The sequence below is a fragment of the Pygocentrus nattereri genome, chromosome 21, assembly GCF_015220715.1.
Source record: "Pygocentrus nattereri isolate fPygNat1 chromosome 21, fPygNat1.pri, whole genome shotgun sequence".
Classification (NCBI taxonomy): domain Eukaryota; kingdom Metazoa; phylum Chordata; class Actinopteri; order Characiformes; family Serrasalmidae; genus Pygocentrus; species Pygocentrus nattereri.
In genome coordinates this window covers 30,262,903-30,285,048 of record NC_051231.1, presented here as the reverse complement: position 1 = coordinate 30,285,048, position 22,146 = coordinate 30,262,903, and the positions used below count along the sequence as shown (strand labels likewise).

The 22,146-nt window shown below is 42.4% G+C and overlaps 2 protein-coding genes across 4 annotated transcripts in view; one reads left to right on the top strand and one right to left on the bottom strand.

The window, feature by feature from the left end:
* The first annotated feature begins 3,559 nt into the window (after positions 1-3,559).
* On the top strand, positions 3,560-10,438 carry zgc:172270 (uncharacterized protein LOC100136849 homolog). Its single transcript, XM_017711153.2, has 3 exons — positions 3,560-3,892; positions 8,764-8,951; positions 10,267-10,438. Exons 1-3 carry the CDS (start codon positions 3,686-3,688, stop codon positions 10,415-10,417), a joined length of 546 nt encoding a protein of 181 aa, XP_017566642.1. The 5' UTR covers positions 3,560-3,685; the 3' UTR covers positions 10,418-10,438.
* The window catches only part of sort1a (sortilin 1a), a 50,326-nt gene continuing 38,618 nt past the window's right edge, over positions 10,439-22,146 (bottom strand). The window contains exons 19-21 of one of the 3 annotated variants that reach the window (XM_037532195.1): positions 20,906-21,026; positions 20,718-20,753; positions 10,439-10,566 (exon numbers count right to left, since the gene is read on the bottom strand). In XM_037532195.1, the coding sequence (XP_037388092.1) occupies positions 20,739-20,753; positions 20,906-21,026 (136 nt within the window). In that variant the 3' untranslated portion in view covers positions 10,439-10,566; positions 20,718-20,738. Of the gene's footprint in view, positions 10,567-16,749; positions 20,754-20,905; positions 21,027-22,146 lie in introns of those variants that run through there. The other 2 variants (XM_017711140.2, XM_017711132.2) reach the window with 2 other exon arrangements.

The window sequence follows — 22,146 nt, the reverse complement described above, 5'->3', positions numbered from 1 at the left end:
GACATATCATCGCAGTGAACTACAGCTAACCAGAACAATGAGGTCCAGACTGACGCTCAAAATAAGGTTCACTTCTGAGTAGTTTGCTTTGGATTCAACTGGAAAAGCCTGTGGCGGAACCATCGCAGGATAAAGCTGCGCCCTGTGAGGTTCTTTAGAAGTATAATTACTGCAGAAGTCTGCTATTTTCAGTGATTAAAAAAATTAATCCAACAGTATTACATCACCAGCTTCACGTCCAGCAGACGCCCAAACACAGCAGTTAAGCCAAGAGGTGAACACACACACACACACACACACACTCAGCCATCTGCCGCTCAGCCACACAGAATCCATTAACTTCTTCATATACCACCGTAACTAAAGACAGCATGGAGACAGAAGACACTGCCACTGCTACAGGACACTCTCTCGCTCTCTCTCTCTCTCTCTCTCTCTCTCTGTCTTTCTCTCTCTCTCACTCTCTCTTTCTCACTCAGTCTTTCTCTCTCACTCAGTCTCTCTGTCTCGCTCTTTCTCTTTCTGTCTCATTCTCTCTCACTCTGTCTCTGTTTTCTCTCTATCTCTCATTCTGTCTCTCTTGCTCTTTCTTTGTCTCTCTCTCTCTCTGTCTTTGTCTCATTCCCCCCTTTTCTCTGTCTCACTCTATCTCTCTTGCGCTCTCTTTCTCTTTTTGTCTCTCTCTCTCTCTGTCTCTCACTGTCTCTCTGTTTCTCTCTCACTGTCTCTCTCTCTCTGTCTGTCTTTGTCTCATTCACTCTTTTTTTCTCTCACTGTCTCTGTATCTCTCTCTCTCTCTCTCTCTCTCTCTCTGTCTTTGTCTCATTCTCTCACTCACTCTCTCTGTCTCGTCTCTCTCTTTCTCTCTCTGCCTGGTCTGATGAATCTCGATTTCCGCGGAGGCTCACAGACGGTAGAGTCAGAATTTAGTGCCGACAGCATGAATCCATAGACCCAACCAGGCTTAGGTCAACAGGCCAGGCTGGTGGAGGTGGTGTAATGGTGTGGGGAATGTTTTCTTAGCACACTTTGGACCCGTTAATACCAATCAATCATCTCTTGAGAAGTACAACCTATTTGAGTATTTTTGCTGACCATGTCCATCCCTTCATGGCCACAATTTACCATCTTCTAATGCAATTCCCAGCATGATAATGGCACCATGCCCCAAAGCAAAAGTCGCCTCGAGCTGGTTTCATCAACATGACAGGATTCCAGCGCTCTTTAGTGGCCTTCCTGGTCACCAGAGCAGAATCTAACATAATACCTTTGGGATGTGGTAGAGCGGGAGGTTCACAGCGTGAAAGTGCACCTGAAAAATCGGCAGTGAATCATGTCAACATGGACCGAAATCTCCAAGAAATGTTTCCCAAATCTTGTGGAATTCATGCCATGAAGAATTGAGGCTGTCCAGAGAGCAGAGTGAGGCCCTGCCCAGTATTAGCACAGCGATCCTAATAAAGTGGTCAGTGAGTGTTTTACATTTACACAAGTCTTTCAAAACACTTACTTTTGCCAGTAATCATGATGATGTAATGCCACATATGACCTCACTGAAGTATGAAGTACAAAGTAATGAAGTCAATTCAGCATTTTGACACGGAAGGATGTCAAAGCACAGATTAGAGACAGATACATGGACACTGCAGCTGTGAGAGTGAAATATTTCCTCGCATTTACTCGTTAAGCCGGCCGGAGGGGCTATAAATAGAAAGTTAAGGATGATCTGTTAATGGCTGCAGCGGTTGGTCAGGAACAGCTTTAAAAGCATATTGTGAAATCCTCTGAACACGGCGGAGTATTTTCCACATTATCCCGTCCCCGAGGAGATTGCAGCATGATGTAATCAGCTCCTCTTTCTGTGCTAGGCTCTGCGGACAGTGGTCTTTGTGTTTTGGGTCAGGAGCGGAGACGCTGAGTGGCCATTTGCCTTTATGAAGAGCTGACGGGCAACCATCTCTAAGCCATTTATCACGTTAGCCATCACGTAATGCTTTTTCCAGCACCTGCAGTGTCACCACAAGGTCCTCCTGTAGCTCCATTATGGTAAACGTTATTAGTAGGTGTTGCTATGTTTGCAGTTGCATGGACCTGAGTGGACTGACCAAAGAAAATACCCTCACTGGACACTTTATTTACTTGTTTCTACACTCATTGTCCATCTTATCAGCTCCACTTACTGTATAGCTGCACTTTGTAGTTCTACAGTTACAGACTGTAGTCCATCTGTTTCTCTGGTACTTTGTTACCCCCTTTTACCCTGTTCTTCAGTGGTCAGGACCCCCATGGACCCTCACAGAGCAGGTGGATCACTCTCAGCACTGCAGTAACACTGACATGGTGGTGGTGTGTTAGTGTGTGTTGCGCTGGTCAGAGTAGATCAGACACAGCAGAGCTGCTGGAGTTTTTAAACACTGCGTCCACTCACTGTCCACTCTATTAGACACTCCTACCTTGTTGATCCACCTTGTAAATGCAAAACTAGTGATGATAACTCACTCCTGCTGCTCTAGTCCTTGCTAGTCCACTGATCCTGCTTCTGACCACTGAAGAACAGGGTAAAAGGGGGTAACAGAGTATCAGAGAAACAGATGGACTACAGTCTGTAACTGTAGAACTACAAAGTGCAGCTATACAGTCAGTGGAGCTGATAAAGTGGACAACGACTGTAGATACAGGGTAGATTTTGTGGAACAGGGTACAGTTGTGTGGAAAGTTTGAGCGCCTCTGATCAAATGACATTATTAAACAAAAGTAAACATAAAATGTGGCTTATGCAAAAGTCCAGCACATTTTATATTGGTTACATCATTTTTTCCATGTTAAACTCAAATAAATAGAAAACATGGAAAACATGTTACAACTCAAACAGACGTAAAATTAGGTTTATTTCCTGCAGATGACGCGTTCACATATCTTCACTTTGAAAATCAACAAAACATGTAGTTCGACAATACCTACAATATATGGACAAAAGTATTAGGACACCTACACATTACACCTACAGAAATTATGACATCCCATTCTAAATCCATAGGCATTAATATGGAGTTGGTCCCCCGTTTGCAGCTGTAGCAGCTTCCACTCTTCTGGGAAGCTTTCTACAGGATTTTGAAGTGTGTCTGTGGGACTTTCTGCTCAGTCTTCCAGAAGAGCATTTGTGAGGTCAGACACTGACGTTGGGTGAGAGGTTCTGGCTCACAATCTCCATTCCAGTTCATCCCAAAGGTGTTTGATGGGCTTGAGGTCAGGGCTCTGTGAGGGCCAGTCAAGTTCTTCCACACCAGACTCACCCAGCCATGATTTTATGGACCTTGCTTTGTGCCGGTTCAAGGTTCCTTTCCTTTGGTTCATCTTAAGTGAATAACTTAAGTTGTTTTATGGTTAGTCAGTCGTGGAGCTGAGTTGAGCTGTACTGAACAAGTGGTGGCCCATCCTGGGGTATTTATAGCCCCTGTAGCAGGGGGGTGCAGATCTCCCCATGGGGGCCTGTTGGGGAATTCTTTTAAGAGCATGCTCACTTTCCTAATATATCCCTCAGCTCGGGCGGAGCAGCAGCAGAAGTTCAGCGCACATTGGAGTAGATCTGAAAGTGAGCGCCGCTGTTTGTATGTGAGGTTGGGCGCCTGTGAGTGTCCAGACGTCTGGTCGGTGGTCCGGGGCCACTGGGTTCACGGCCGGCACCATGATGTGGAGCGCGGCCGGAGTAGAGACGGAGATTGACCTGGGGGACGAGGGCGACAGCGAGGACAGTGAGGATCAGCAGCCGTGGAAGACGCAGCTGGCGACGGTGATGGAGGAAGAGGAGGAGGAAGATGAGGTGTCAACGCAGAGCGACACCAGGCCACTGCTCAACGAGAGAGACCCCCGGCAGATTAATGAATGCCTGAAGGTACTCAAAGTCCCAGAGAGCACAGAGTAAAATGCTAAACACATTTGTTTGATACTAAACTTGAGTGTATTAAACATCCAGCAAAGCTTGAATGAAGAATATGAAATATAAATTTGATAAAACGCACTGATCAGAGCCACCTGAGAACTGGGTGGGCGTGGCTAATGAGCAGCTTGATTGACAGCTGTCTTTCCAACATTGCTTGCATGTTCCACCCCTCATACAATCATTATCCAGCTTTTATGTGACAGTGACTGGACGATAAAATGGACAAACAGATGGACGAAGCAACACATGAATGAATTGCTGGGTTAGTTTTTATCTGTGTGGGCGGAGCCAACGACGCAGCCTTGTGATTGGTCAGGGGAATGCTTACGGAAGAGTTGCCCAAGATTAGGACCGCCCAGTTTACATGGAGAGTAGAGATATGTGGTAAAATATATCGGTCATTCATCGGTCATCGGAACATCATGTAAAGGGCAAAACTTAGTACACACAGGTTTAGCTTCCCTGGGTCTGTTAAGAGGGACATTTCAGCGAAAAGTCAAATTTGCAGTTTTCTCATGACCCCACACTGCAAAAAATGGTATCTTGTCAAGTAAAAGCATCTTTAATATAGTCAATATATCTAATATTTCTCTTGGTGAGATTGTTGAAAGCTTCATTTAAGATTATTTATCTTATTTCTACACATTTTCTACTTATATGTCATTTTATGATGTAAAGCTATCTCACTATATTAGCAGATAATTGTGCTTATTATATAGCAAAATTATCTGTCAGTATAGTGAAATAATTTGTATACAATGCTTTCATGGTGGAGAAGTAAAAGCAAATAGTTGTGAGGAAAATAGTCCCCATAATAGCCCCCAAAACACCTGTAGGTTCACTGAATAGTAAATAAAACAGTCATGTTATGGACACTGGGATCCCTGGTCCCCATCACCACCCCTGTCAGTACGTTTCTCTACAATGCACCATTTCATGTTAAGCCATTCTGAATCACTCTATTTTCATCTCAATGGTTGAAGTTTGCTAAAATTTGGAAAAGAACCCAAGAAATTTAAGAAGTGGGTTTAAGGTAGCAACGGATTTAAGGTCGCAGGAGATTTAAGGTAGTAGTGAATTCAAATACCAGGCAGAATGTAGCTCCTCTCTGTCTTGAACCTTTGTCTTGACGTTGCAGACAGAAACAGCTGGCGGCTTCAGACAGTTGGAGGATGAGTGCAGCACATGTGTTCACGTCATTTCGGAAGGACAATTTTAGCAGCAGGCTTTTCCGCAACGGTGACAATGTAAAGCTCTCCAACTCAAACGGCTCAGAAAATGTTGTACAACAATAAAGAGTAACACTTTACTTGACTTCTGCTGCTGGGGGGATTGAAGAGCAGCATGTGACTAAAGCAAGCAGACCTTGGGGCAACATGCTCACGTCCGATAAAGCATTCACTTCCGTTTTTTTACATACATCATTTCATACGTCATTTTTATGTATCGTCCAGCAAAACGTTGATGCAGTATACCATTAGAAAGCTTGAAATCTCAGGATTTGATTTTCCAATCCTCTGGATTTTTTATGATCCGAGCTTCACAGCAGTAGCGTTGATCTCATTTGCAACACCGGCAACGAATGAGCAAATACTGAAATGTGCTCTATAGAGTTCACCAGTATTAGTCATTACATAAGCATTAGTCATGAAAGTATTCTCCAAACAAATGACCTCATTTTTGAAAAATGCACTAATTTATACAGCCCGTTCTCTTCATGTGCTAATGCACCACTGTTGAGCCGAGAGCTGTTTCAGTGGGCGTTATACTGGCGGAAGTTGGTGGCGTACAGCCTAGCATGTGCTGTTGCCCATATGCAGTCATTATAGGTCAGTTCGTGACTAGTCTCAGACCAGAACACTGTCCAATGGAAAATAAAGTGGGGAAATCTCTGAATTATTTCTGTAATTTAAAAAATACATGTCCCTCATTTTAACTCATTTTTGTTATAAGGAAGTTTGTGTACTTAAAGGCGTGGCTTTGGTTGGACACCAAAGGGTAAAAATCTTCAAATGTCCAACAGAAAGTTGTCCCATCAAGCTTTTTACGTGTGGTATCTAAACACACACAGCCAAGACAGCGCTCCCATTGGTTGGGCCTTCAGGAGCTGAACCGAAGGCCTTGGACTGGATTAACTGTAGAGATGATTAATAACTGACAGTGGAATCAACCAATTATGCTTCGATTCCAATGAGTCGGACCGATTCAGAGAGGAGAACCGTCGCTCTACGTTCTCTTTTACTATGACTATTTACATGACTGTGAACATGAGCAACAGTCTAGCAAAGTTCAGTTATATTATGTTTATTAAAAATAGAAGTGCAGCTGTGAGCCAGAGCACTGCATTCACAACCCTACTTCAGGAGTAGGAGTCGGTCACTGTAACAAAACCTGTTGATAGTAATAAATTAGGAGGAATCTCATCTCGGATCAGTTCTCTAAGCCAGGACTGCTTTGGGAACACCGCTCCAGCGCTCTGAAAGAATCATGGTATAACTGCAACTTAAGCCTTGGGTTCACTACATGACTTTTAAAGTGTTAAGAGAATGTAAACACAGCGGGCATCTCGCTCTATCCCACTGGTTTTTTGGCAACTGGAATATTGGAGATCACACGCTAAATAATTAGGGATCACGCACTACTCAAGGTTTAAGCTGTTCTCCCATTCTCCCATCACTAGGAGACGCAAATAAACAAACGTGAAGCGACTCTCAGCTGCTGTTTTCTCTGCCGTTGGCACCGGCACAGTAAAGATCAACAGGTAAACATGTTTAAGTGGCTTACGGATTTCAAAATGTGATCAGTGTGGTATTTCTTAGAGTCTTAGAGTCTTAAATGTACATAAACTCGATTGTGCTCATGCCTTAAACTCATTAAAAAGCTTCGCTCCACACGTGAGAGACTTTTCTTTGTGTATTTGCTGTATTTTCTGTATTTTTCATTGGCTGGTGAAGGAGTCCGTTCAGATTGAGTCAGTGACCAGTTTACATTTACGGCATTTGGCTGACGCTCTTATCCAGAGCGACTTCCAATTTGATCATTTTACACAGGTAGGTGTAGGTGGTGTTAGGAGTCTTGCCCAAGGACTCTTATTGGTGTAGTGTAGGGTGTGTTTCCAGGCGGGGATTGAACCCCAGTCTACTCCAGTTTACGCTAGATTACGCTCAGAGTCGGGTCAAAAAAAATCTAACTCTGATAAACACAGACTGGTCTGCAGCGTTCACACACGACTCGCTTCTCTCTCCAACTGTCGCCTCTGACTGACCCAAACATTTGCAGGCTAGAGCTGACCAGCTGAGACTCAGCCAGACTGAAAATCAGGGCTAAAATCGGAATAAAAGCCGTGCCGTGTGACACCGGCTTAAGGGAAAACATATTAACGTCTGTTACAAACACATGGGAAGTCTTTTACAGGCTTCAAATATACATGTTTAATCTAGAGCGGCCAAAAAATATTCTCTTGTGGCACCATTAGATCATCTGCCTCCATCTTGCCCTATCCATTGCCTCCTCTACTTTCCCACCAACCATCTCCATGTCCACCTTCACTACATCCATAAACCTTCTCTGAGGTCTACCTCTTCTCCTTCTACCCGGCAGCTCCATCTCCAACATTCTTTGGCCAATTTATCCACTATTCCTCCTCAACACATGTCCAAACCATCTCAACCTGGCCTCTCTGGCTTTATCTCCAAGCTGCTCCACCTTTACCGTCCCTCTGATCTGCTCATTTCTAATCTTGTCCATCCTCGTCACTCCCAACGAAAATCTCAGCATCTTCATCTCCGCCACCTCCAGCTCAGCCTCCTGTCTTTTAGACAGAGCCACAGTCTCCAAACCAAACATCATAGCAGGACGCACTGCTGTCTTGTAGACCTTCCCTTTCACTCTTGCTGCTATCCTTCTGTCACACATCAGCCCTGACACCCGTCTCCACCCACTCCATCCTGCCTGCCCCCTCTTCCTCACCTCTTTTGGTGTGCTAACATAAATAGAGGTGGGTGTTTTTTCCCATTTTTGACCAAGTTTTGACAGATATGGCCCGACCGAAGGCCTAGCTCTCAGCTCTGATCTATCTGACAAGAAATGTGTAGATAACTGACTAAAAATTGGTAACAGATTTGTGCTTCGACAGTGGTTACATTAGCGTTTCCTCCCCTTTGGATGTTCAGTGCTGCTATAAAAAGCCCCTTCAGGTCATCACAGCTAAAGCAGTAACACTACCGGTCGAGAATGCAAATTTGTGTCAAAGTTAAACTTGCAGGCAAAACTTATTCTCCCCAGAAATCTGCAATGCAAAATCTCTCAGTGATGCTAATTCCATTGAAATGAATGTAATTCTCAATTCATTCATGACCTGAAGTGTCGCTGGGCCTCAAAACACAGCAACTCCATCATCATTTTCACACTAGTCCTGACCCTAACTGGAAGGTCAGTTGCAGTTCTCTATTGCAAACCATGTTCAATCAAGCTGTAGGTTTATTCTTTGGGAAATAGACTGTGAGCGGTCTTAACGTTGTTTACTGTCAATAAATAGAGTGGCACTGTTATACTGTAAATAAATATTGGACTTATGGGATCATCCCAGCACAAAGAACCAATAATTCAATATAAATAACAATAAGCATTAGGTTACAATCACAATCACAGTGTCTGTTTGACACTTTTGCTGTTCAGATCTGAGACAGACTGAAATTTCCACTTTTTACAGGCTTTGTTCACCACAGAACCTGCTGGAGATGACAACCTTCTATCACTACTTATAAGACGTTATAACACTGCAGCGTAGCCTGTCTGATGTGTAAGTGGTCTGTGTTGGTCAGGTGAGTTTTGAGGACGTGATAGCGGAGCCGGAGGCGGTGCGGAGTGGAGATCGGGTGTGGATCTGGAGTCACGCGCTCTTCGAGGTGTCCCGGGTCTGGTTCTACCGCATCATCACCGCACTGCTGGCCGTGCCCGTCTCCGTCATCGCTGGAATTCTCTTTGCTGTCCTCAGCTGCCTCCACATCTGGTACTTGTTGTTTATTGCTTTTCATGCTAGCGTGTTTATTTTAACCCCCTAATTTCCTTGACTTATAAGATCGCAAGGCTTATCATGCAGGAACTACATGGAAGGAACTACATAAGCTATGGAAACTGAGTTAAAGGTCCTGAGTTAAAGAGCAGGAGGAAAAGAGACGTTTCCTCAATTTGAGCTTGTAAAAACGTCATAAATCATTATAATGTATGCAAATTAATATAAACACAGTAAAAAAGAATTTCTTGCTTTGAAAAAGTAATCTGTAAGCTAGCTTTGAAACCAATAAGTATTGACTAGCATTACTGCTACTGCGTACTGATTGGTTGGCATTACTGCTGCTGAGTGCTGATTGGTTGGCATTACTGCTACTAAGTGCTGATTGGTTGGCATTACTGCTGCTGAGTGCTGATTGGTTGGCATTACTGCTACTGAGTGCTGATTGGTTGGCATTACTGCTGCTGAGTGCTGATTGGTTGGCATTACTGCTGCTGAGTGCTGATTGGTTGGCATTACTGCTACTAAGTGCTGATTGGTTGGCATTACTGCTACTGAGTGCTGATTGGTTGGCATTACTGCTACTGAGTGCTGATTGGTTGTCATTACTGCTGCTGAGTTCTGATTAGTGAGCATTAATGCTACTGAGTGCTTGCTGATTGGTTGGCAATACTGCTAACGAGTACTGAGTGGTTGGCATTCCTGCTACTGAGTTCTGATTGGTTGTCAATACTGCTACTGAGTTCTGATTGGTGGGCATTACTGCTACTGAGTTCTGATTAGTGGGCATTACTGCTACTGAGAGCTGATTGGTTTGCATTAATTCTACTGAGTGCTGATTGGCTAGCATTACTGCTTCTGAGTTTCTTGGTTCTGATTGGTTTGCATTAATGCTACTGAGTGCTGATTGGTTGGCAATACTGCTAACGAGTGCTAATTGGTTGGCATTCCTGCTACTGAATGCTGACTGGTTGGGATTACAGCTACTGAGTGTTGATTGGTTGGGATTACAGCTACTGAGTGTTGATTGGTTGGGATTACAGCTACTGAATGCTGATTGGTTGGCATTATTGCTAATGAGTCCTGATTGGTTGGGATTACAGCTAATGAGTCTAATGAGTGCACTTTACTGTATAAAAATGATGAAGCTTTTACAAACAGCAGTTTTGCACAACAGCTCAGAAGATATCATTGAGTGGCAGCTCTCCTCACAAAAATTCTCAGATACAATCCTTTAAAACAGCACAGATGACCTTTGACTCTGAAATCTGCAGATGAGAAGGCCTCACCCTCCTCCTTTCTTTTCTTCTAGGCTGTTCTCTCCATGTGTGAAGGTGATCTTCATTAACACTGGCTGGCTGGAGACTCTATGGAGCAGCGTTTTGGACATCATCATCCTCCCTTTCTTCCAAAGTGTGGCCAAGTGCTGTAGAGGCATCAGCGTGCAGCTCACGCGCCAGTGAGGACGATTCATCAGGACTATGCTGTTTTTTAATGGGAACTCCCACACAGAGCAGAAAAGAGTCACTGGAGGTGGTGATGGACCTCTAACGTTCCCTCTGTGGAGAACTGAAGGCCAGAGGGGACTAGTGAAGCAGCGAGAATATGCTACCTGCAAAAGAACGGAAATGCAACATCAGTGTTGTTGAAATAAAAAAGCATGAATGGAAGTTTGGAGCTCCAGGAGTTCCCAATCTCAATGAGACAAGCACAGGTGGGGTCACCACGACTGGGATTGGGAACCCCCTGCATTAGAACTAGTGCTGGTGTTAATAATAGTAGAAAGCAGTGGATACTGTACATTTTGTGAGGTATTTGCTAGGTATTGTTATTTGAAAGCTTTAGATCAGCACAGAAATAATGAAGTTTTCAACTTACCCTAAATGTAGTTTATAAGCCAAGACATGTTTAGCGTCTGAAGTTTATTCTTTTCTGCAGCACTGTAGCTACAAGGCTAATGCAGTTAACAAGTAATAGAAGCTCATACAATAGCAGTTAGCAGTGTGCAAACTACATGCCTAAATCATTACACTGCCCGAGGTTAAAGACAACCTGAAATCAAAATTTACCTGCATGTGTAATGTGCAATGCTTGCATCATACGCATTGCTTCCTGCCTCTAAGGCGTCCTCTGATTTTTGATCACTTCACCGTGCACTAGTGGGCGGGGCAAAGTAATAGCAACCAATAATATTCTGTTTCGTATCCCCCTCCCACCTCCCCCATCTACCATCTAGAGAAACCGTACAGCGAGCTCAGAGACCCTCGCTGATTCTTTCCCCCTGCAGCCTAAACTTGGCTAGATACATATCGTTGAGTACTTGGCAACCTCAGGCCACACAGACATGTATAAACTGTGTCATTCACCACTATTAAAAGAGACAGCTTTATTTTCCAGCTGTTGTTTACCACAGCGACACCACACACAAGCGAAGCTCACGCCTGACTCTTTCTGCTTACACATACACATCCCCCCCGGGCAGAACTAGCCCCACCCGTCACAATAAGAGCCCATACTAGCACAACCTCGCCCGGCCCATGTTTACATTTTTCTTGAACATGCTACTATACATCGCTGTTGTTGGAGCAAAATCTCCATTTTTGACGTTTTTCAGTTTTTGGTTTAATTTGAAAACGCCTGTTGCCCTTTACACTGTAAATGAACCAATGATGAATGAACCAAAAAAAACATGGCTTAAAATGAGCAAAGTAGGTTTTTTCCTTCTCCTGTACAGATACCAATTTCTTCCAACAACAGCGATATATTCTGTTTGGTATTTGAAAAGGGGAGGAATCCATATATACATATACATACATATATACATACACACACACACACACACACACACACACACACATATATATATATATACGCTGTCGGAACAAAACCTCCATTTTTGTCGTTTTTCAGTTTTTGACATAGTTTGAAAATAGCTATAGACTTATATATTGTGCGTAAATTCTATGATTGGACCAAAAAAAATTACCTAAAATTACTAGGAAAAACGTCCCATTGACCACATTTCCATTGACTTACATTGAAATTAGGGGAGGGGAAAAAACATACTTTACTTTTAATGTAAGTCAATGGAACCAATATTCCTAGTAATATTGAGACAATTCATCATGAAGTTTACTCACAATGGAAAGGACAACATGTAGCACTGAAAAATGACACACACACGTTGGAATAATGAGTGCTTCTACTACTGATTAGCAACATTAGCCCCATAGCTGCAGTGCCTCTGCTGTTGCAGTATGAAATCAGTCTGTTAGCTTCACTCTGATCGACTTTCAATACACCATTTATGTACAACCCCAATTCCAGTGAAGTTGGGATGTTGAATAAAACATAAATAAAAACAGAATACGATGATTTGCAAATCCTTTTCAATCTATATTCAATTGAATACACTACAAAGACGAGATATTTAATGTTCTAAAAGATAAACTTTATTGTTTTTTGCAAATATTCACTCATTTTGAATTTGATGCCTGCAGCATGTTCCAAAGAAGTTGGGACAGGGGCGTGTTTACCAGGTGTTACATCAGCTTTCCTTTTAACAACACTTGATGCACAACTTCAGCTGCTCAGCAGTCCGGGGTCTCCGCTGTCGTATTTTGCGCTTCATAATGCGCCACACATTTTCAATGGGAGACGGGTCTGGACTGCAGGCAGGCCAGTCTAGTACCCGCACTCTTTTACTACAAAGCCACGCTGTTGTAACACGTGCAGAATGTGGCTCGGCATCGTCTTGCTGAAATAAGCAGGACGTTCCTGAAAAAGACGCTGCTTTGATGGCAGCAGATGTTGCTCCAAAACCTGTATGTACCTTTCAGCATTAATGGGGCCTTCACAGATGTGCAAGTTACCCCTGCCATGGGCACTAACACCCCCCCACACCATCAGAGATGCTGGCTTTTGAACTTTGCGCTGATCACAATCCGGACAGGCCTTTTCCTCTTTGGCCCTGAGGCCACGACGTCCATGATTTCCAAAAACAGTGTGAAATGTGGACTCGTCAGACCACAGGACACTTTTCCTCTTTGCGTCAGTCCATCTCAGATGAGCTCGGCCCAGAGAAGCCGGCGGCGTTTCTGGGTGGTGTTGATTTATGGCTTCGCTTTGCATGGCAGAGTTTTAACCTGCACTTGTTGATGGAGCGACGAACTGAGTTCACTGACAGTGGTTTTCTGAAGTGTCCTGAGCCCATGTGGGAATATCCGTTACAGAATGATGTGGGTTTTTAATGCAGTGCCGCCTGAGGGGTCGAAGGTCACGGGCATTCAATGTTGGTTTTCTGCCCTGGAGAGATTTCTCCAGATTCTCTGAATCTATTGATGATATTATGGACTGTAGATGATAAAATCCCTAAATTCCTTGCAATCGCACAATGAGAAACGTTGTTCTCAAACTGTTGGACTATTTGCTCACGCAGTTGTTCACAAGTGGTGAACCTCACCCCATCCTTGCTTGTGAACGACTGAGCCTTTCAGGGATGCTCCCTTTATACCCAATCATGACACTCACCTGTTTCCAGTTAACCTGTTCACCTGTGGAATGTTCCAAACAGCATTCCTCAACTTTCCCAGTCTTTTGTTGCCCCTGTCCCAACTTCTTTGGAATGTGTTGCAGGCATCAAATTCAAAACGAGTGAATATTTGCAAAAAACAATAAAGTTTATCTGTTTGAACATTAAATATCTCGTCTTTGTAGTGTATTAAACTGAATTTAGGTTGAAAAGGATTTGCAAATCATCGTATTCTGTTTTTATGGATGTTTAACGCAACGTCCCAACTTCATCAGAATTGGGGTTGTATTATTTCAGCTAACACAGGTTAGCAAGCTGTTTTTGTCTCTTTTGCTGTGCTGTGGACACTCTTCATAAAATCTTACATGATTTTGTCTCCATCCAGCACAGCTACAGATGTTGTGAGGAGATGCGGAGGGTAGTTAGCAAGGTTTGTCCACCTGCATGGCCTCTTTCGTCTTAAATTCAGATGCAGGACTGCGTTTCTCACAGTACACTAGCTATTGAAGTACTCACCGACTGAAGGACCTCTTGTTTGAAAGAGAACAAATTGTTCCTCACTGTGACCGGCTTATTTATATGGCTCCCCTTTCTTATGCTAATACATGGCTATTGAGCTAACAAGCGCTGCTACAGCGAGTGGTTGTTGGTGGACGCTCTTGTGCTTCTGCTGCTCTGAGGCCAGTTTTGACATTTTTGTTAGAACAGCTAGGGTTAGAAGCTGGACAGGTGAAGCTGATCCTGGACCAGCAGGAAAAAGGGCATCAACACGGCTCATTTCAGGGACATACTGCTCTCCAGACGGGTGCACAGAATTATCATAATCATGTAACTCTGAGCGTCTCTAGCTCTTCTGACTGGCACCCCCTAGTGGTAGGGAGAAGAGATTCACGAGAGTGACTACAGGCCTGCTAATCATTCTTTAGGTATGTTCCCAACAGTCATAGGTTTTATAAAGCTGACAGGTCGAAAGTGACAAATCAAGCATATTCAAGCCTGGTTCTAATGCAGTGGGTCCAGTTCTGATCACATCTCAAGCATACAGACATGGCATTTGGATGTGCATCTATATATAAACACAGTCCTTTCAGAATGTTGTGGGAATGCTATCTTAGTTGCCTGGCAAAGAAACACACAAGCCAGGTTCGAATTTAGAAACCGCCACACCCTTGGAGACACTTGTCATTCATAGAGGTCTCTTTCTGTGTCAGTATCAGCACTTATACCTGCTTCTGTCCACGTCTATGTAATCACACTGCTCTTTAACAAACCTCTGCACATTGACTGTCAGCTATGTCATGTAAACTGTCTTGCTACAAACTTGTTTTTGGCCTTTTAAGGCAGTTCTGTTTTCTAAAATCAACAAAATGTACCTTTTTGTGCCTTGTTGATTCGTTTTTGTCATATTAAGCCTGATTCACCGCATCATTTAAAAGAAAACCCCAATAAAACATGTTGGGCCTCATTCACTGATATTTTTCTAAGCTTTTCTTAAATTTGTTCTTGAGAAAGGACCCAAGATAAAGTCAACGCCAGATTTATGACGTGTTCTAAAACCGCAGAACTGTTCTCACCTTTGTGCTTGTAGATTGTGTTTTCACCTAAAAACAAATCCCAAACAAGAAAACACCGGTGAATGTCAGACTCTTCGTCGAAACTTCATGGAGATTTCGGAAGAAATTTATTCCTAAGAACGGTGGGTGAAAGAGGCCCACTGTTCTGGGATGTTTTCCTCCTTTCCTACTGGTCTGGAGTGGCTAGAGCAGGTTCAGGACAGCGGGAACGGGGGGCTTTCTTTTTTTAAAAAAAACTTTGAAAGACAGAGAACGTTCTACAAAAAACTCCAAAAAACTTAGGACAGTAGGTGATTGTATTCATCGCTGTTATCTACATTTTTGACCTTTTTTTTTTCATTTCTGACATATCTTGAAAACACCTGTTGCCCTTCACTTTCCATGTAAATTTCATGATGATTGGGCTAAAAAAACAATCCAAAATAACTCGGACAAAAGTCTGGTTCCATTGACTTCCATTAAGTAAAGTAGAAGACAACAGCGATATATAATAATAATAATAAATCTTGCTGTTGTCGGATTAAAACCTCGCATCTCCAAAATAATAACTTTACAGGAGAGGGAAAAAACATACTTTACTTTTACTGCGAGTCAATGGAACCGGACGTCTTGCCGAGTAATTTTGGGTCATTTCTTTTGGTCCATTCACTATGAAATTTACACAAAATTTAAAGGACAACAGACACTTTCAGATTACGTCAAAAAACTGGAAAACGACAAAAGTGGAGATACAAGGTTTTGTTTCTGACAGCAGCGATATATATATATATATATATATATATATATATATATATATATATATATATATATATATATATAAATTTTGTATATAAATATAAATAAATAAAACACACTTCTACAAAAGTTGGGACAGGTCATACTTACCACTGTGCAACGTTACCTTACCTTTTAATTATTAACCAATAATAATCATTTGGCAACCGAGGACCCAAACTGATCCAGATTCACACTGTTCTGCAATGTTCTCTCCATTTACTGCTCTAGAACGTTCTACATGTCCTAATCTACACAGTGCTGTATTTACGTGAAAGTTCCTCACCGTTCTAGCATGCTCTTCACCCTTTATGCCTGTTGATCTGGCTGGTCAGCTAATATCATGAAGCTGTAGTCTGTTGGGGAGGTCAGTGCGCCACGGCCTTCAGTGTTCTTACCATTTCAGATTACAGGCAAACTGTGAGAAGGACGTAGTAATGCAATCACGTGTGTTTACTGCATGAGGATTTGATCACTTTACGGTCAAAGTCACTGCAAAGATTGATCTTTTTGCCTGAACGCTGTGGCTAAGACTGCCCGAATGTGACCACAGGTTATTAAGAAGAGCTGTTTGCACTAAAGTCTTCAACATAAAAATGCATTTGTGGGCTTAATTTTTTGTGATTTCCATCCATAAATACAGCAGAATGCAAGAACTAGAATAAAAAATTCTAAGGGATACAGTGAGGTTGGAAATGGCCATGTAAAAATTAAGTACACACAAATGTTAAGTGGATTTCTGGGGAAAACATGAACCCACCGCATTATTGTTTTATTAAATCAATACAGCCATTACTATTACATAGCCAGTCAGCAGCCTGTCCATGTTGTCCTCCCTCTCTCTCACACACACACACACACACACACACACACACACACAGCAGGCCATGTAGGAAGAGAACAGATTGAAGGGCACAGCACCTCTACACTTTTACTCTCCGTGGGTTCAGCCCAACACCACATGTGTAATATAAATGCGTGGGGGTGAACGGAGTCACTGAAAATAGGTTATTTCATATGTTCATCACAGAAAATCAGCAAAGGCCAAGAATCTAAGGTTGAAATAACAATAAATCACATCACTTTCTTTTGGTAAACACTGAAAACGGGTCCCACAGACATGAACGCCACACAAGTGCTAAAAAAACGTGGCCCCTTCGACGTCTCAGAGCTTGTTTGGGTTTGTTTGAGACCCCATTTCTGAGTTGTCCAAGAGGGCAAGTTAGAAAGAAACCCAACGACTGGATAAAACGTCTTTATTCTGATTGGAAAAACGAGAAGTGAGGACAAACAGCTACGCTTAATATGCCAACTCAAACGGCGTCAACATATGAAATGTAGTTAAGGACAGCAGTAGCTTACTGTTAACATTTTATTTACAGCATTGGAAACAATGTTGTTATTCACTCCGACTCCCTTTACATTCAAAAGCTGGATGCTGTCGATTGTTCTTTTACGCATTCCAGTACCACTGCACTGTCATACAAAGCATTAGAGCTGCTTTTATTAAAGCCAAAAACATCCAGCAATCAACCACTTAAACCCTCCAGCGTTTCCCCATCACATTTTGACGTAACTTACGGGAGTATAAGGGCCCCTGAGGTATGTATTTGTAAGGGTGTGCATAAAGATATACTGTATTCACATCATGTTCAACACGTTTTCTGAAACGTTCTGGCAAAACTAAGTGAGTGTAAGTGTCAAATTCAGAAGCATTCAGCCCTTGTATTATTAAATTGGTCTTTTATAACATGTTTTTGCCATGAAAACTTAAGTAAGAGGTCAAATATTTTGAATTTAACCAGCAAATTATAGGTTTATTATTGGAATGTTCTGCAATAACACTCAATGATGTTAACATTAAACAGTCATCACCTAAAATGTAACTCTTGCTATTATTATTATTAGCATGATCATAATTAAATGATGTATCTACTCTCCCAACAGACTTTGTGTAATAAAAATATAGTAGGGCTGTGGGAACTGAAGTCTTGCTTTCCTTAACCCGTTAATTCTGTACTGTAATGTAATCTTAGTGTGTCGTTTCTTTCGGTCACTACATGATGATCCCAAAACCTGCAATCATACCATCAGGAGCTTTTTTTTCAGTGCACCATTTCTCAGCAAACCTCAGCTTATTTTAAGTACGATAAGTGTGCTGGATCATCAGTGAAGAACTGCAATGGGGGTGCACTGTGTCCCTCATAGACCTCTGAAGCTGTGTCGTCATTTCACTCTGGATCGAAGCAGATTTCTACGGGAAAAATGAACGACGTTTTCAAAAACTGGTACAGTTGCACCTTCCAGTAGGAAAACATGTTCCAAAGCTGATGCGTTCTGGCCTTCATACATTTTTCTCCTCTGGGTTCTCTGAACTGTGAGGCTGAGTAGTCAAAATACAAATATTGCTACATATAAGCTACACCACTATAACCACTACTACGTCACAACGTTCCCAAACTCACCATAACATATCAGCAAAGTGTGTCAAGTGTGGTAAAGTTACTTTGGAGATTTGAGTTTATACACAGATGAGCCAAAACATGACTACCTGCCATCAAAACAGCCCCAAGCTGCCAAGTAATGACCTCTGAAGGTGCCGTGTTGTATAAGGAGGATATCTCGTCCTCAACATTGTTTAGGTAGGTGGCACTAGTCAAATTGATGTCCACATAACTGCCTGGACAAGCGTAACATTGCCCAGAGCATCACACGCTGTGCACCAGCTTGTCTTCTTTCTGCAGTGTATCCCGGTGCCATCGCTTCCCCAGATAAACGGCGCACACCCGGCCGTCTAAGTGATGTAAAAGAAAATGGGACTTATTGAAGTAGGCACCTACGTCCAGTACTGACGTTCATGTGCCCATTGTATGCGCTTGCGATGGTGGACAGGGGTTAGAATAGGCACTCAGAGCGCAGCAGGCTCTCGTCTAAGCGTTGACCCTATCGTTGGGAGAACACCAAGTCAATCCCTGGTGATGCTACAATCCTCCGTGGCCGGGAGCCCAAGGGAGAACAACTGGCCTTACTCTCTTTAGGTGGGTAGAATGGCCCCCCTCTCTCCCCACATCACTCATCATGATGCTAGTCAGTTGGCACTTTCCTCCAAGGATGTTCAATGACGATGCATTAATGGCAGGGCTTCATAGGTCTCGGTGGAAGCCTGTGCTAGCTTTACGCCCTCTTGGCACTGGTAGTATCAAGTGATTTGGGGGTCCTAACTAGTGGTTGGAATCTGACACCACAGTAACTGCTGGTGTAGATCAGACAGAATAGCCTTTGCTGCATTTGCACTGTGCGTCGATGTGCCTTGAGGCCCCAACATCCTGTCGCTGATTTGTGCTTTGTACCTCCTCGGACCACAGCTGGTAGGTAGTCACCACACAAGCCCACCAATGTGACTCAGTAATCTGGCCGTGCTTACGTCTTCACACCAACAACGACTGTTTGCTTACTCTTGACTGTGTCGCAGACCTCGACATGCGTGTTGGTACGTTGTTCTGGCTCATCGGTGTAGATTAAAATCAGAAGATTAATAGCAGTCTTACACTCACAGATTGAAAGGCCAGCGATCTTTGAAAACAGCATTGACTTTCCCCATTGGGTAAAACTACTAAGACCTGGAGTTGCTAATGTGAGCAAGACCCAGACTACAGAATGACATGACTTCAGAGCTCTATTATAATAGGATAAGGAACTAAGAAATGAGAAGTAACAGATAAAAAAGCACAACTCTATAAAAGAGGATATATACATGCTCTCTCTCTTAAAGCAAGACTACAGTTTCATCATCAGATCAGTTGATTTTAGCTAAACTGGTAAATAGGGCATCCTTTCTAGGCTAAGAAAGACGCTTCCATCTACAGCACAGTACCGTAAACTGTTAAGCCTTTACAAACAGCAAGGCACGATTGGCGAATGTTCCTTGTACTTTTACTTTGCTAGCGGAACTGTTATTGCTCTACACTAAAGCTTGATTTGGCGAGAAGCAATCAAAAAGGTTCAGTTTAACATATAAATTGTCATAAAACAAAAAGAGTGAAATTTAAGACCACAATGCTCCCAAATGTAAGACCACAATGCTAAAAGCTGTTTTATTTGGTCTCCTTATTGCATGTAACTGTTTTAGTTTAGTAAGTACCACCATCTGATTATTTGTACCCGTCACTAGTATTTAAATCAGCATCGTTTATAGCCTGTTTGTCTGGATACAGATCAAGTCAGACTAAAGACTATTAATGCAGATTGTCCATCGAAAATTCCTTTATTGTGAAACTAAGACTAATTTGTGACTGAAAATCCAGTCCTTGAGTCTTAAGGAATATAGTAGAAGCCAAAGGTGCTAGAAAATCTGAAGTTGCTGCTATACAACTGACGATTCCAATGCACACAAACCACAACCACAACCACCAAGTCAAGTCATCAAGTCATCTGTGTCACACCTGCAGAAGATGAAACACGGCAAGAAGAAGGAAAAAAAACAAAAAAAAAACAAAACAGGCATAAAAAAAAATATATATATATCAAACTGTCAAGACAAAAATACTGCCAAGAACTCTGAGCTCCTGTCCAGTGGCTGGATCTGATCCACTGGGAAATGTCTATCCTTTCATTTCCCGGTCCTCCGGAAAAGCTGTCCAGTTTTTGTTTTTATTTTTTTGCCCCAGAGCTTTGGTGAACTTATGCAGGAAGCTGAGCAGGCCAGGGTTTAACTGCTACCACTCAGGGAATGTAGACAGTAGAAGAGGGGAATAAAAAAAAAAAAACAAAAAAAAAAAACACTGAAGCAACAAATGTAAAATTAATGATGACACAGAGGGGCCGGTGCAGGACACTGGAAGGGTAGGCATCCCGGTTAGTCTCTAGTAAGAGTTAGGATTCTACCTGACAGTTTCCTGCTCAATTTCAGGCCAGGAGATCCTACAGAAACACATAAAAACATTCATACATCATTAAAACGTTAAACGTCCAGTCCACTCTGGAAAAGTAAACTGAATATTTATTTAAGCTAATGGCAATTCAAATAGTCTATATTGACCTTGACCCTAGTCCTAGCTTTAAGTTTTTGATACCTCATCAGAGTCGTCATTGTAATGCGTCTTCCCTGCCTCTGTAACGTCCAGGTCATCCACTCCCTCAATGCCATTAGCCTCAACGTGCCTCTGCATCTCTGAGTAGCGGTGAACCAGGAACCTGACAGCGAAACACAGACGGCTTTTAAGATCAGTGAATAAAACTAAGGATGCACTAAAATCAGCATCGTATCAGTGTCTGCAGATACTTGCTGAGAAAAAAATAATCAGCAATTATTATTATTGTTATTATTATTATTCAATAACTACTATAAAACTATAAGAGTAAGCACAACAACAGTGGGATAAAACAGGGATAAAACAAGCAAATTATTCCAATAACTAAAAAATAAAACAAAAAGAGAACAGTAATAAAAAAAAGGTAACATTAAGTCAGGGGTGGGCACCACTGGTCCTGGAGGGATTCCTGCACATTCTGTGATTTGACAGCTTTAGTTTAACAAATAAAATAAGCAGTTCTGGCTGAAAAGATTATATGAATTTTGAAACTGTTGGTCTGAACTGATATGTAGTTATCAAGGTTGTCTGTACGCTAACACACACACACACACACACACACACACACACACACACACACACACACACACACACACACACACACACGATATTTTTAGTTTTTAGGGTTTTAACCTCCAGTCCACACAAATACAAAGCCTTCTTACATCTCTATTTTCAGCATCTGAAAGGAGACTGATATAAATGTTGGTGCAAAACGGTGACATTACACGAATGCTGCCGGTTTACGTGGGATGAGCCGTTTTAGGTGCTTTATGTCTCTGTATCTGAGACTGGACTGTTGATCTGATCTTTGTTGACCACACAGAAGCTTATTAACTCATTTTTGCTTAATCATAAAAACAAAATCAGAAAAAAAAAGTCAGTCTGTCCTGGACTGAGATGTACAAGTAAAGCATGGCACTTTTTGGCCATACTTGTGAGTATGTACACTCTGCTGCTTCCAAAACATGACGGAGAAGACAGAGATACATTACACCTGGGAAAACCTATGTAAGGTACACAATTGGACCTGACAACCACTGTTGTACCTCTGAGAGAACATTAACATTGTCTGTGCCTTTATGAATGAAAAATGTACCAGCACAAAACCTTTATTTCTAACAGTGTACTAGCCCATCAACTCATCTAAAGAGGCAGCCTCATCCGGTTACTCATCCAACACAAACCCTACAGATGTCCTTCAGCTGATTTTGAATAATAAA

Coding starts and splice junctions, on each gene's coding strand:
- zgc:172270 (XM_017711153.2), top strand. CDS start 3,686: ATGATGTGGAGCGCGGCCGGAGTAGAGACGGAGATTGACCTGGGGGAC. Junction 3,893..8,763: donor AGATTAATGAATGCCTGAAG/GTACTCAAAGTC, acceptor TGTGTTGGTCAG/GTGAGTTTTGAGGACGTGAT. Junction 8,952..10,266: donor CTCAGCTGCCTCCACATCTG/GTACTTGTTGTT, acceptor CTTTTCTTCTAG/GCTGTTCTCTCCATGTGTGA.